The sequence below is a fragment of the Phyllobates terribilis genome, unplaced genomic scaffold (assembly GCF_046119375.1).
Source record: "Phyllobates terribilis strain yellow unplaced genomic scaffold, ASM4611937v1 Scaffold_1__5_contigs__length_1240528914, whole genome shotgun sequence".
NCBI classification, from domain to species: Eukaryota; Metazoa; Chordata; class Amphibia; order Anura; family Dendrobatidae; genus Phyllobates; species Phyllobates terribilis.
Genome location: NW_027362761.1, coordinates 211,940,307 through 211,956,824, shown reverse-complemented (window position 1 = coordinate 211,956,824; position 16,518 = coordinate 211,940,307). Strand labels below are relative to the sequence as shown.

Below are 16,518 nucleotides of genomic sequence, written 5' to 3'. Positions count from 1 at the left end.
AGCCCTTTAAGTTGTCCGAGAGACTTTTTAGTTTTTATTTATGTGTATTTTAATATATTTTAATAATATTTTCTGTGGCACTTTACATATGTGTTTGCTTTGTGGAGCCGCATTATGACAGCCTATGACTCTATTCCATGTGAGTATTGCTTTGACTGGACAAAAATTTACGGCCTTCTGAAAGTAATTGACCAATGAGGTACAATATGTTGGCATACCTAAATACATTAAGAGCCAGGTGATGCCAGTTGATCATGTTACCACGCTTTTAGGAGGGTACTTAAGAGAGTTCACAAATCGACAAGGCTTAGCACCATTTGTTTGAGTGAGTGGTTTACCGCATGAGGTGTGAGATCTGCAGTGCAATTGATCTGCCAACTGGTTCCTCTGAGGTGAAGCAGAAAACAATGAGAATTGCTGACCTCAAAGCAGTAGAATGTTTGGCTGTCTTGCTTAGCGAGGCCTGATAGGTGGACACTGAGCTTGAAATTGATTGACAATTCAGCGGTGTCAAAGATGGGCCCATGGGTAACCCAAAATAAACTTTTTCCATCAGGGCCCATGAGCCTTTAGGTAAACATCTTGTTCAGGCCTTCAAGAATTTCATAGTATTCATTTAGTGATATCTGCGCCTGGTCAGTGTTGGGGAACACTGCGATTAGGGCTTCATTGGCATTTTAGTGACACCTCTGTCTTGTAATAGCTTTAAGTACACTACATTGTATATCTCCTGGAATCAGTATACACAGTGTTAAGGTGCCCATGGACCTTAAATAGCTGTCAGTCAGTCAGTCAAACAGCTGTCTCTCCTGGTTACCCCATACATATAATTGCTGGTTTAGCCCACTTCAATCTAGTCTGTTTATGGTTTTTACTCTTGGATGTGGATAGAAAACAAGAATTAATAGCTGTTATATACAGTAAGTCACATAAATTAAAATAAAGAGATCAGCATGCATGGCCTCCTATCCAACTCATGTCCTCTTCTCTGGAGCGCTGAACAGGGGATCAGGGAAGCTCCATTTTCCTGATAGATAGGAGCTCAAACTAATGGATATTAGTGGCTGTCCTGTACCAATAGCAGAAGTGGGGATGAGGGTCTTGTGGTTGCGTTCCACAATGCTATGGGTAAGGAAATTCACATGCATATATTTGTTGGTCACTGTATGATATATATCATGGTTTAGGTCTCTGATACCGCTTTCAAGTAGGAAGGCAACTTTCCCTATATTCAGATATTTCTCCAGATACTTGAACTTTCAATAAATGTATAATCCATTCATTTGTAGCCATGATTACTTATCTTACCTGGAAGTACCGAATGGGGGCTTTGTAGTCAATGTATTGCGGAATAACATTTTAGGACCTATAATGTATTCAAGATTTATCTTTTAAAATATTGAAAACAAAAGTGGAATATTTTTTATAATCCAGTTTATTTGCTGATTGCATGAGCTATCTGAAGAAATTGTGTGATGCTATGACGTCAAAATAGACCATGACGTTTCAGGAGTGTCTACAGCACTTTATTTTGAGAGCCCTGTGCTAAAAAGGAAAACTGTAGAAGTACTTTATTACTTATGTATACAATGTCATCATCTGGGCAAATACTTGAAGACTATTTACAAGAAAAGTTCAAACACATGAATCTAACAAATGGATAGATAGGTGGAGGAAAGGAATTAAGTTGCTCTAGTGTATTTTATTATGGCAAAAAATGGATGCTGGCTTGTTTAGGTGGGCTGCGCTGCGGGAATGAAGAGCCTTGGGATTTCAAAACGGTTTTCATTAATACCAACGAGTTTCAGTGCCGGACCGGCGCCTTTCTCAAGGTATAAAAACTAAGCCCACCTAAACATGCCAGCGTCCATTTTTTGTTATTATACATCTGGAAGAACAATTTCGTCCAGCCACGGAGCAGCAGCAGCAACATCTTTAGGCAAATGCTATCATCACTCGTACCTATCCTTTGCCAGATGATATTGCCTTATTTTGTGTGCGCTTCTTTCCCTCTCCAAAGCTTCTCAATGTATTTTATTAGGCACTTTGGGGGAAATTTATTAACTAAAATGCAACAAAATTCTTTCTAAAATAAAAATAGTAGATGTCATGTGTCATATTTTTTAAGGGTTTTAGAAAGTTTACGAGCTTTTTGCCTTGAAAAATGGTATAAAAAGTAAGCCAACTAGCTGATGGAGGAAACAGACTAGAAAGTCTAAAACATGCACCAGATTTATCAACCAGTATGAGCCACTGTAACAAATATTTGTGCATTTTAAGACTGTCCAGTCTAAGTTTACGCTGGCTATTTAATGGGGTTGTCTACTACTTTATATGATCCCCCAATGTATTTCCCCAGGGCCCATAAGTGTTTCTCTAAATACCTTGTGGTGCCTTTTCTGCCTGTGAGCGGTGCTGTCTCTGGCCGGTAACAGGCAGCATGTGACCCCCAGCTGCAGCCGGCTCTGACATCCGCTGATGTCACGTCAAGTTCCGGCTGCAGCACGGGGTACTCACTTCTGCGTTCCATGGTGGATGCTGGGCTGTGGGTGGGGTTACCCCGCGCATTACACCCAGCATCCACTGCACGCTCTCCCTCTCCTCATTCACTGGAAAAGCGTGCGGTGGATGCTGGGTGTGACACATGGGGTAACCCCGCCCACAGCCCAGCGTCTACTGCGGGGAGGCGTCAGTGATGTCACGCCTCACTTGACATGACATCAGTGAGGGGTCACGTGATGTCTCTGAGTGGCCAGCGATAGCGCCGCTCCGAGGCAAAAAAGGTACCGCAAGGTATTTATAAAACACTTCTGGGCCCCGCTGGGATACATTGGGGGGTTCATATAAAGTAGTGGACAACTTCTTTAATACAAATGGTTAGTAGATCCGCTGCTTTGAGTTGAAATGAATGGAACAATATAAAACACTGCCCAAAAATTAAAAAAATTGGGCTTGGTGGTTGTTATTAGCATTAAACCATAAAAATGAGTGTAGATTTAATTTGTGTGCTGTGGGAGAAAGCTTTGACTTGGATGCATTAATACAATTCTTTCAACAATAAAAAGGTATTTATCACCAGATTTCACAATACAAACTGTATAAATTATTAAATAGCTTGTTTAGACCTGATGAGGCAGGTGTTCTTGCTTTAAAAATTAATATCAAAATGATTGCATAATAGTCAAATTAAAATGAGCATTTTATGAATCCAGCCAGAGGTGGACTCATAAAACGCTTATTTTAATATTAGGTGCAGAAACTTTTTTTTTCATGGATTTAAAAGTAATAATGCCAGCTTCCTCAGTTCTAAAAGAACTTTATAATATATGCAGTTTATATTGAGAATTTTGATGACATATCCACTTTAAAATGGTTAAAAGTGTTTTATTTAAGTTCCAACTTGTCTGCAATGAACCATTTAGGTATTCCAGACATACAGTAAATATTATTAATTTTCTCATTTTAGAATTCCCATTTCTCATTGATTTTACTAACATAAGTCTAGTATATGGTGCAAGGATGGACACACAGAGAAGAGGGTCGCCATGCAGTACAATAATGTTCTGTGACAGAAGCGGTTTGCTGCTTTGGAAGGGGAAATGGCCCCCTTACCTCTTGGGCCCGTGTTCTGCTGAAAAGGGTCCACCAATGGTATGGCCACCTCTGATGTGGTGTAATAAGACAAGGGCACATGGGAGACAAAACTTCTAATTAAGGCTGTATAATCCACAGTGCCCGGGAAAGCATCACTGTAAATATAGACTCACTTCCTCTGTATCTTATTTCATATTAAGGGTGACATGTGCAAGCATCACTGAATAATAACAATATATGGAACAGCTGCCACATGGGTGGCATTGAAAATCCCACAAGACAAATAGAAGTATTATTTTCAAAATAAAGTTATTCAAGTTGCTTATGACTCAACACGTAAAGTGACACATAGAAACTTGCATTATCACAATTATTTATAATCAAAGTGGTTTTATTAACAACTGCACTGAAGGAGAATCCCACTGAGGTACACTGCACACAATAAATTCATACAAAATGAAAAATTAAATCTACCTTCCCCTTTTATCCTATTTTAATTCATACTAAAGTTAAAACTAAGAAATCTGAAAATAAATGTCCGTGGGTCCCAAGAGCTCATCCATGTACCTCTCCTCTTGATGACTGTCCTATGGTTGTAAGATGGTGTTGTATGGTTGTAAGACGTATGTTTCCCCATTTTAAATTAATAACACTTATACTCACCTCCGGTTCCAGCGGTGTCAGAACGGTCTACCCCGGTGATTGCGTAGCAGTGTGGCCAATCAGCAGCTGCTTCACTCTCTCCACCTTCAGATGTAACATATACATCCAGAGGAAGAGCGAGAGCACCAGCACTAACTTCCTCTGGCTGCAAGCGATTTGTCCGAAGGTGGGGAGAGTGAAGCGGCAGCTAATTGGCTGCAGGGTTAGCGTGACGTCACACTGCTACACGAACGCCGGGATAGACAGAGCCGACCCCACTGGAATGACGTCATCTGAGGAGGAGAGTATAAGTGTTATTTTAACAAAGGGAAACATACGGATTGAGAAGGGAATGTCGAGTAGAAGACAACCCCTTTAATCTTTTTTTTCTTTGCAGGATTTCTACAAGGCTGTTTCAGGATCCTAATAGAAAATGCTGCAGTCTAAAGCCTCCCATACATATTAGACTAATCGTGGCTGAACTCGTTGATATTGATGGGTTCAGCCAACTATCTAATTTACATGGGGACAGCTGACAATTTATTGTCAGGGGAGATATCAACACGGCATGTCCGATTTCAGATGTCCGTGTTGCACTTACTTACAACACGTACCCATTATCATTGGTGCTATTCACATGTCTTTGTTTTTTCATAGACTAGGTATCCATTTAAAGCTCACAGTGACATCCATTTTTTTTCCTGTGTCATGCATGAAAAGTGCCAATACAACTCGATGGGTTCGTGAAAAACACGTACAGCACAAAGATGGCATCCGTGTGCCTTCCTTGTGCTGTCCATATTTAACATTGCAAAGCATAGCAGAAGTTTTGTAATTTATATATTTATCCATCCATGAAAAATATTAATGAGACATGGATCAAACATACTGATGACACCAGTACCATTTTTTCACGTACGTCAAAAATACTGATGTCTGAATGAGGCAATGAGGCCTTAAAGAATACCGGAGAGCTTGCCAGATCAAGTGCTCCTGCATATGGGAGAGCTGTCTGAAATGGCTGCTGGCAGAATGATCGACAGAAGCATCATCTGGCTGACAGCCATCTCCTGTATCTCTTATTTTAAAGGTGTTATCTAAAATAGTTCTTAAATGAAGCAGTGCTCCATGTAATACATAAAACATCATATACTAATTAGTGATGAGCGAGCACTAAAATGCTCAGGTACTAATTGCTCGGGTCAAGCAAATTGAAATGCTCGAGTGCTCGGTCCGAGTAACGAGCCTAATGTAAGTCTATGGGAAACTCTAGCATTTTTCCAGCGGCCCCCCTCCCTTGGCAGTCTGCAGAGGGCCTAAAAATTGCCCAAATCGATGGGAACAGTGCTCAAATGACATTGGAACAGCATGGGAACCCTTGGAAGCATCTCGGACTCCCAGGTCACTAGGAGGTATTACGCCACTTTTATGGACCCACAATAAAACATAGAAAAATGAAACCAAAATGGATTTTTCTGAGAAAAATGTTAAGGAACATCCTTTCCAGGGTAATGACTTGTATATAAGGCAAAATAAATAACCAAAAACAAAAATGCTCCTCCACACCTTGGCCTATGTTCACATGTAGCATTTTTGATGCGTTTTTGCACTTTTGCATTGCTTTCAACGGTGAAAAATGCATTCACCAGGAAATATAATTTTAACATTTTACTACCTTATCTGGCCATGTTGTGTGTGAGACATCATCAGACATATCCTATTTCATTTATGAAGAAGGGACTCTGAAAGTCACAAACACTATTTTTATAGGGTCATCAGGTGACACTTACTATTCTTAAAAGGTCAGCAGTCGGCTATGCTTTGTTGTTCCCATTAGTAAAGAGTGGGTCTCCTATACTGTTATTGCGTATGCAGTGACTGCAAGGGCTGCCAAAAATTTGGACGCACCCCAATACTCCTTTGAAGAGACGTAGAGGAGGGTCTCAGTAAAAAAAATGTTCCCATTATAAAGGAGTGGGTCTCCTATAGTGGTAATGCACATGCAGTGACTGCAAGGGCTGCCAAAATTTTGAAAAAAAAACAATATCAATTTAAAGACACAGAGCTGGGCCACAGTAACGACATGTTCTCATTAGAAAGGAGTGGGTCTCCCATACTGTTTGCCTATGCAGTGAATGCAACAGCTGCCAAAAATTTGGAGGAACTCCAATGTCCCTTGCAAGAGACGTAGAGGTCAGACGGCCTCCTGAAAACAATGTTCCCATTATTAGGAAGTGGGTTTCCCATACTGTTTGCTTATGGAGAGAATGCAACAGCTACCAAAAATTTGGAGGAACTTCAATGCGCCTTGCAAGAGACGTAGATATGGTGATATGGTAGATATTGTGGCGATATGGTGGTGGAGGATGAGGAGAAGGAGGAGGACAAGAGCAAATAGACAAAATCGGGAAGCTTATACCCATGTCTGAGTGTGAAGACAGAGGTACATGCGAATAGAGTTAGACCTCCCAAAAAGAAGACACTGTATTTGAGTTTGTGCTACGCTGCTATTATTCGGAGATGTTGAGAAGTTTGGCCCAATCCAGCCCTTGTTCATTTTTCTAAGAGTCAGCCTGTCAGCATATTCAGTTGACAGCTGAATGCGCCTATCGGTTATAATTCCACCAGCGGTACTAAAAACCCGCTCTGACAAAACGCTAGCGGCAAGGAAGGCCAGGACCTCCAAGGCGTAGAGAGCCAGTTCATGCCATGTGTTCAGCTTGGATACCCAATAATTATAAGGCACAAAGGAATCACAGAGGACGTTGGTAAGGTTGGTAAGGTACTCCCTCAGCATATTCCGAAACTTTTCCCTCCTTGAGAGAGTAGCCCGCGCCTCAGGGCATTTGCGATTGGAAGGTCTGAGAAAACAGTCCCAGAACTTTGACAGTGTTCCCCTGCCTCTGCTGGATTTCATTTATGTCTCTCTCGCCTGTATTGCCAGCGTTTTCAGATAAGAATTTTTTTAATAATTCCGCAACAAGGGCATTCTGGTACTGTCCAATTTTATTAGGCCTGTCCAGCAAGGGAATGAGAGACAGAAAGTTTTTCTTGTAGCGTGGGTCTAGAAATGTCACCAACCAGTAATGAGTGTCACCCAAAATTTCGACAACGTGAGGGTCATGGGAAAGGCAGCGTAACAAACTCAGCCATGTGTGCCAGACTGCAAAGAGGCAAGACTTCCGAGTCCTCACCAAGAGGACGACTGCCCATGCTCTCCCCCATTTCCTCCTGCCTATCCTCAGGCCATCCACGCTGAAGAGACTGTATGATAGTTGTGCAGGTAGTGCAGTCTATAGTGCAGGAAACTAGCTCCTGTTGTTCCTCCTCCTCCTCATTGGCAACCAATCAATCCACGTTGGGATGAGATGAGGCTGGGCTGTGTGGAATCACCCTGTATGGTTCCTTGCTCCATCTCATCTTGCTCCGCCTGCAATGCATTCTCTGATTGTGAGCAGAGTGTGTTTCAGAAGACAGAGAAGAGGGATGGTGATGCTAATTATGGCGTCTTCGCCACTCACCATCTTGGTGGACTCCTCAAAGTTTTGGAGTATGGTACAAATATCTGACATCCATGTCCACTCCTGAGGTCTTATGTGTGGAGTCTGACCTGAATACCGATGGCCGTGTTGATGCTGGTTGTCAACAATTGCCCTCTTCTGCTCACAAATCCTTCCCAACATCTGCAATGTAGAGTTCCAATGCCTGGGGACATCGTCAGGGAGCAGGAAGCTGGAAACGCTGCTGAAGCTCGGCAAGGGCGGCAGAAGCTGTAGCTGACTTTCTAAAATGGGCACACATGCGGCGTACTTTGACAAGCACATGCGACAGATCTGGGTATGTTTTGAGAAACCGTTGAACCACGAGGTTAAGCACATGGGCCAGGCATGGTACGCGTGTGAGCTCGCCTCGCCTCAGAGCTGCCACCAGGTTCCGGCCAGTGTCACACACGACCATGCCTGGCTGTAGGTTCAGCGGTGTCATCCACAGATCTGCCTGCTCTTCCAGAGCTGTCCACAATTCTTCAGTGGTGTGCTGTTAATCACCTAAGCACATTAGCTTCAGCGCAGCCTGCTGTCGCTTGGCCAAGGCAGTGCTGCAGCGCTTCCAGCTTCTGACTGATATGCTCATTTTGGAGATGGAGGCTGAAGAGGAAGAGTAGGAGGTGCAGGAGCTGTAGAATGTGGGGGCAATCCTCATTGATCCAGGGCCCGCAATCCTCGGCGTTGGAAGGACGTGTTCCGTCCCAAGGTCCGACTGGTTCCCGGCTTCCACTATAATAACCCAGTGTGCCATCAGCGAGATGTACCGTCCCTGCCCACAAGCAATTGTCCACGTGTACGTGGTTAGGTGGACTTTCCCAGTAACTGCGTTGTTGAGGGCACGGCTAATGTTGTGGGACACATGCTCGTGTAATGCGTGGACGGCACACCGGGAGAAATAGTAGCGGCTGAGAACATCAGGTAGCGGAAAGCTTCTGTATCCACGAGCAAAGACAACATTTCGTGCACAAGCAGTCGTGAAATCTGTGAATTTAGTAGTGTGGTCTGTGGGGCGTTGGCTGCGTGTTTGCGCTTGCGTTCCAAGGACTGGGGTAGGGACAATTGAACGCTGTGCTGGGACAAGGACGTGGACATGCTTGCTGATGGTGCTAGTTGAGAATGTGCAACGACAGGTGCAGGGCGGGAGGCATCTTCGCATGCGCCATGGACTGAGGATTGGCGTGCACGCACAATAGCGGAAGAAGCAGTGGTGTCACCCACAGACACTGTTTCTGGACCCTGGAGTTCAGCCCACTTAGTAGGGTGCTTTGCTGCCATGTGCCTGATCATGCTGGAGGTGGTTAGGCTGCTAGTTTTGCTACCCCTGCTGATGCTGGCCTGGCAGGTGGTGCAAATGGCCTGTTTGGGGTTATCTGCAGAATCTTTAAAAAATAACCAGACTCGGGAAGACCTAACAGTTGTACTGGCAACTTCCGTCGTGTTGGAGTTACGAGGAACGCTTACCCGCCTTGTGTCTGCGGCCACCACACTGCTTGTTGTGGTGCTCTGCCTCCCTGCCCCTGTGTGCTGCTGTCCTCGCTCTGTATGTCCCCCTGCCAGGTTGGGTCAGTTACTATATCATCCACCACCTCATCTTCCACTTCCGCTCCTTGGTCCTCCTCCTGACTTTCTGCCAATTGTGTCTCATCATCATCATCCACCTCTTGTGACAGTAATTGCACTTTCCCATCGTTTCTTTCATGCGACCGTGGCTGCTCAAATATTTGGGCATCGCTACACGCGTTCTCCTCTTGACTCGCTAGAAGCTGGCCGGGCAAGAGGCCCGAATCTACAAATGGAAAAGTGAACAGCTCTTCTGAGTGTCCAAGTGTGGGATCAGTTGTCTCCGGTCACTCGGCATGGTGGGAGGAAGGAGGATCAGAGTGAGGAATATGCGGTCCAGATTCACGGCTACTGAGACTTGACCGTATGGAAGACATGGTGGCGGCAAAGTGACTGAAAGCATTATCTGCTATCCAACCAACAACCTTTTGACATTGCTCTGGGTTCAATAGTGGTGTGCTGCGGTCCCCTAGCAATTGGGACAGGAAGGTTGGGCGGCAAGATGTGGGTGTTTGTTGTGGCACAATTTCAGCTTGCCCATGGCCTCAGCCTCTGCATGCACCATCACGTCCACTTCCCCGTCCTTTGCCATGCACCTTGCCCATTTTAAATGGAGGACAATATTTTCCACGTTGACTAGAAATGGCTGATTTTGGAACGCAGTTATATGTGATACGTCTGATAGAGAAGCACGGTTTTAAATAGCAGGCCTGTAATTTACTAATATTATACTACACAGAAACCTAGTGTGAATAGCTTGACCGACACACTGCAACAGAATGGAAAAGGAGGCCAATGTTTTCCAGGTTCAGTTCAAATTTCTGGATTTTTATCGCTGAAATATGGAACAGATCTGGCTGTATTCTGCAGTTCTAACAAGCAAATGGAGCAGAAAAATGGTGTACTCTGGACTGCTTTTTAAGCAAATAACCAGGATTAGGATAAAAAAAAAATTGCCCTGGCCCCTGATTTCTGGGGCTATGTCTACAAATATCTGTAAGAGCAGCAGCAGGAACGTGCTATGGACCCTCGTGTACTATATGCACTACAGTCTGCCACATACACTGCCTGCCTGCCTAATTCCTGCTATCACCTTCACCACTGAAAATATGCACCTGGATTAGTCCTCAGAAGGACCGTTAGTTCAGATGGATTTATAGATATATGTTGTGGAATACCTATACTAACTCTAAACAAGCAAATCGCTCCCTGACTCAACAGCACTTCTCCCTACTCTGCCTAATTCTGGGCTAGACTGTGACGAGTATAGCGGCACCAGGTCTTATATAGACCTGATGAAGCTGTGCGTCCAGCCAATCACTGTAATGCCCACAACCAACATGGCTACGGCATTACAGTGTGTGGCAAGCAATCCCTGCATGTTCATTAGCTCTCTAAAGAGCACCAAACATGCAGGGCGGGGACCAGAGTTCCCACTTTAGCAACTAGGAAATACTCGCCGAGCTGGTCAAGCACCATGATGCTTGGGCGAGTACTGAGCAGTGGCGAGCACGTTCGCTCATCACTAATACTCATCTTCCAGACTGGCGGGGGCAGATTCAACAATGTAGTGAACAACCACTTTAATGAAAAATTCTTTAAAAATTATATGTCAGGCAATTGGATACCCCATGTTTTTGTCTGAAGCATAGTCTGAGGGAGCATTGCATTTTAAGTTTTATTTAAATTCTGGAATATTTTAAAGAGGTTTTCCACTACTAATTTAGCGTTCTTTCATTTGTCATAACTCTTCCTAATATACTTTTATTACCTGCCCTGCTCCTGTAAACTCATGTCTCTGCATGCCTCTATTTTGATCCTGGCACTGCTACTTCCGATCTGAGAACTGGAATCAGACTAACAGAGCAGGGCACATCACTGGTGGGAGCGGGGCTAAGACTCAGTGAGTGACAGCAGTCTGAGCACGCACGCTCAGATCAGACTTCATTCTCCTCTTTGATTGAATCCTGCATTTAAGTGCCATGTGTTCAGCTGACAAGAGCTGCAATGTGCTGATTAATATAAAGTATGTCACAGGGCTTGTCAGCTGAAGGCACAGCAATTCAAAGCAGCATTCAGGCAGGGGAGAGTGAAGCCTGCTCTGAGCTCGGTCATACATGGTGCAGACTGCCTGAAAGCTGCTTTGAAGTGCTGTGCCTTCAGCTGAAAATCAGAGAGGAGAGTGAAGTCTGAACTGAGCATGCGTGCACAGACTGCTGTTACTCACCGAGACTTAGCATCGCTCCCACCACTGACGTGCCCTCCTCTGTTCATCCGATTCCGGTACCCAAACCGGATGTAGCAGAGCCAGTTTCGAAACATAAAAATATATAACCCACAGGGAGTTGCGCTTACTGGAGGAAGGCAGGTCATAAAAGTGTTAGAATAAATGAAAGGGGGTTAATTTAGCAGTGAAAAACCTCTAAGTTTTATTTCAATTCTCGAATCATGCACCAATCTCTTACATCCTTACATCCTACTACTAGGCATATCACAGTATAACAATTTTGTCTGGACTCATTTAAAGGGAATCGGTCATGTAATATAACGCTATTAACCTGCAGATATGGGGTTAATCTGCAGGTTAAGAGTGTTCTGACACCATGCGGCGTTGGAATTGAGAGCCCCACTCCCAGGAGGAAATTAAGTTTATTCCCCCCAACAGCCTCGCTCTTTCAGTCACAAAGGTGGCGTAGGCACAGTTTCAGTCACTGCTCTGTGTTTCGCAGCAGTGGCTGTAACCGTGCATCTGCACTGACTGACAGCCGGCTCAGTACTAGAGCTCAGCATTAGAGCCGGCTGTCAGTCACTGCCAGGGAAGCGGTTACAGCCGTCGCTCTCTATACACAGAGCAATGACTGAAAAACTAGCCTGTCGGGAGGTATAAAGTTAGTTTCCTCTCGACAGTGGGGCTCTCAGTGCCGGCACTGGACGGTGTCAGAAAGCCATTAACTTGCAGAATAACCCCATATCTGCAGGTTAATAGCATTATGTTACATGACAGGTTTCCTTTAAAGCACTTAGATGATTTCTATGTTTCGCTGATATTCTACATACTTAAAAAATTAGAACATTTAAAATGACATATGAAGCACATGTGAGATCATACCTAAGGACAATGCAGAGCAAAAGAGAAAGATATAAAGTTTGCACCTTAGTATTTGTAGTTCCTCCTGCGAATTGCAGAGCTCATCATTGAGATGGCGCCATCGCAAAAGTGCTTTTAAATCTTGATGTTCTTTAGACTCTTCCTCTGATAACTGTTCAGTGAGACAATAAGAGCCAACAATATTACAGATATGGACTCTTAATCTTCAGCATGTGTCAGAAAATTGCCATTAATGCAATTCCTGAATACACAAATTATGATTCAACAGTAAAAAGAGTAACATTGAAAACAGCACTCCATTTTTTGTTGCCTATAAAATGCAGCAGATACTATTATTAAATGATTACTCTTGCTTCAAGAAGACTTTGCATAAATCAAAATGTATCATAAATGCATCGAAAAGGGAAAATCACAGAGGGGTGAATACTTTTGCAAGGCACTGTAAGTACACTTCAGAGTATTTCTACTTAAATTGAAAGATAGATGCTAAAATGCTTTTTATGAGTAATAATATGTGCCGATTACAAGTAATCTCATTTATGTCAATTGATATTAGGTGAAGAATTGAAAATGATTTCAGTTGGTTGTTAATATATAACATGACAACAGTTTAAGGTACACACTCTAAATTTAATTAACAAAAAAAAAAAATTCTTTCAAAAAGATAATATTCAATCCCTTTGTTCAAATATAATCACTGAAAACTACAATTTCCTGCTGTTATAATTAAAACCAGAGACAAAAATACTACATGTTGTATCTATAGAGCACAATACCGAGGCAGAGTAGAATCAAAACAATTTGTAAGTTAAAAGGGAGAAAGAATGGAGAGATTCCATGTTATTATTACACGTGGGGTAGTGTTGTGACGTCTCCTCACATAACGCTTGAGTTTGAAGATGGAGACAGCAGGCAGATGGGCTTTATCTTGTATTCTATATGGGCTCATCATACAAAGTTTACTGCATCTTTCATAAAGCCATGGAAACCATATCCTGATTTTACTACTAAAGGCTGTTTATGACCAGGCTTCTATGAGCCATATACAGTGGGTACGGAAAGTATTCAGACCCCTTTAAATGTTTCACTCTTTGTTTTATTGCAGCCATTTGGTAAATTCTAAAAAGTTCATTTTTTTCTCATTAAAGTACACTCTGCACCCCATCTTGACTGAAAAAAAAACAGAAATGTAGAAATGTTTGCTAATTTATTAAAAAAGAAAGACTGAAACATCACATGGTCATAAGTATTCAGACCCTTTGCTTAGTATTGAGTAGAAGCACCCTTTTGAGCTAGTACAGCCATGAGTCTTCTTGTTAATGATGCAGCAAGTTTTTCACACCTGGATTTGGGGATCCTCTGCCATTCTTCCTTGCAGATCCTCTCCAGTTCCGTCAGGTTGGATGGTGAACGTTGATGGACAGCCATTTTCAGGTCTCTCCAGAGATGCTCAATTGGGTTTAGGTCAGGGCTCTGGCTGGGCCAGTCAAGAATGGTCACAGAGTTGTTCTGAAGCCACTCCTTTGTTATTTTAGCTGTGTGCTTAGGGTCATTGTCTTATTGGAAGGTGAACCTTCGGCCAAGTCTGAGATCCAGAGCACTCTGGAAGAGGTTTTCATCCAGGATATCTCTGTACTTGGCTGCATTCATGTTTCCTTCAATTGCAACCAGTCGTCCTGTCCCTGCAGCTGAAAAACACCCCCAGAGCATAATGCTGCCACCACCATGTTTCACTGTTGGGATTATATTGGGCAGGTGATGAGCAGTGCCTGGTTTTCTCCACACATACCGCTTAGAATTATCACCAAGAAGTTCTATCTTTGTCTCATCAGACCAGAGAATTTAATTCTCATAGTCTGGGAGTCCTTCATGTGTTTTTGAGCAAACTATGCGGGCTTTTATATGTCTTGCACTGAGGAGAGGCTCCCGTCGGGCCACTCTGCCATAAAGGCCCGACTGGTGGAGGGCTGCAGTGATAGTTGACTTTGTGGAACTTTCTCCCATCTCCCTACTGCATCTCTGGAGCTCAGTCACAGTGATCTTGGAGGTTCTTCTTTACCTCTCTCACCAAGGCTCTTCTCCCATGATTGCTTAGTTTGGCTGGACGGCCAGGTCTAGGAAGACTTCTGGTGGTCCCAAACTTCTTCCATTTAAGGATTATGCAGGCCACTGTGCTCTTAGGAACCTTGAGTAATGCAGAAATTATTTTATAACCTTGGCCAGATCTATGCTTTGCCAAAATTCTGTCTCTGAGCTCCATGGGCAGTTCCTTTGAGCTCATGATTCTCATTTGGTCTGACATGCACTGTGAGCTTTGAGGTCTTATATAGACAGGTGTGTTCCTTTCCAAATTAAGTCCTATCAGTTTAATTAAACACAGCTGGACTCCAGTGAAGGCGTAGAACCATCTCAAGGAGGATCACAAGGAAATTGACAGCATGTGACTTAAATATGAGTGTATGAGCAAAGGGTCTGAATACTTATGACCATGTGATATTTCAGTTTTTCTTATTTAATAAATTTGCAAAAATTTCTACATTTCAGTTTTTTTTCAGTCAAGATTGTGTGCAGAGTGTACTTTAATGAGAAAAAAATGAACTTTTTAGAATTTACCAAATGGCTGCAATGAAACAAAGAGTGAAAAATTTAAAAATTTAAAGGGGTCTGAATACTTTCCGTACCCACCGTGTATACACACACATACATACACAGTATATATTACATCTGAGTAAAAGAGTAAATGCACTTTAAGGTAACTTGTCTGATTAAACTGTCATAAGTTTGCAGGATTTTAGCAGTTTTCATCTCTGCATGTCCCTGTGAAGACCCAGGGTCTTCCGTAGGCGTAGCGCTACTCAGACAATACAGTGTGAGGGTAAAACAGTGTGGCAATACTTTATTGAACCACAAAACGGACAATAAACACACAGAACAGTCCCAGTAAATACCCAAGATGGTACAACATTACACAGTCTCACCCTTCCACTGGCCTGCCTGGGATAGAACAACTGTGACTTTGGGACTTCCAGGGCCAACTACCTCAACCAGTGGCCCCCCGCTTCTGGCGGGTCCCCACAGAGAGAAGGTAGCGGCAAGCTTAGGAAGCTAGCAGTCCATCAAGGTACAAGGGCAGGAGACCTGAGGGTCCCACCCTGGCCTCTCCAAAAGTTTCCATGGGGCCAGATGACTGGCTGGTTCCAATCTGGCTTCTCCAAATGTCTCCATGGGTTCCAGGCAACCATTGGGTTCCTCCTGGCAACCCCAAACAACATATCCATGGGACCAGGTGACTTCATCGTCACAACCTGGTCTCCCGAAATGTATCCATGGGCTCTCTGATGGCTAATGGAGCAGATCCGTATCTTTCCAGTCAGGGCTATATACCCTTAGGCTAGAATTATGTCGAATCCAAATCTGTGTCTCTTTGGGTAAGGCCATGCTACCAAGCTGATGGTGTAAAGAGAGTCTGAATGTCCTCTTGCTTCTCCTTGATTCTCTGTTTTAAGTCTCTCTGCTACAGAAGCACTTGCCCTTTTTAAGTACACATCCACAGGTTGAGGGTCATTAGTCAGAGGTAAAGATGCTGGGATCTCAGTGAATAAGGGCTTTTTGCCAGAAACACGTTGAGATGTATTCCCAACCTGTATGATCTTTTAAATTATTTTGTAATGAATTGAGGATTTTAATTATTTTTGGGACTCACCAAAATTATTTTCTTTTGTGAAGCCGTAAGTCATGGCTACTGTTTGGAGACCCAGAACAGTGCAAGACGGACTGAGTCATATAAATAGGACAAGGTGAGGCTGCATTTGTGTTTATTTACCTTCTCCTTGATTCTATGTTTTAAGTCTCTCTGTTACAGAAGCACATGTCCTTTTTAAGCTCACATCCACAGGTTGAGGGTCATTAGTCAGAGGTAAAGATGCAGGGCTCACTCAGGTCTCATTCTTTGAGCTAAATAATTTACATAGTTGGTATACAGTGGGTTCTTTAAATCAACATTCAGCTGGCTTTTAGAACAATATGTAATTAGCATTTTAGCACACATTATTGTTTCCAAACCCAAGA

The 16,518-nt window shown here is 43.2% G+C and overlaps 1 protein-coding gene across 3 annotated transcripts in view; it reads right to left on the bottom strand.

Annotated features, from left to right (window-relative positions):
* Positions 1–16,518, bottom strand: part of AOPEP (aminopeptidase O (putative)) — a 731,576-nt gene that overhangs the window by 354,739 nt on the left and 360,319 nt on the right. For all 3 annotated transcript variants that reach the window (XM_073670973.1, XM_073670974.1, XM_073670975.1), the window contains exon 7: positions 12,495–12,601. In XM_073670973.1, the coding sequence (XP_073527074.1) occupies positions 12,495–12,601 (107 nt within the window). The remainder of the gene's footprint in view (positions 1–12,494; positions 12,602–16,518) is intronic.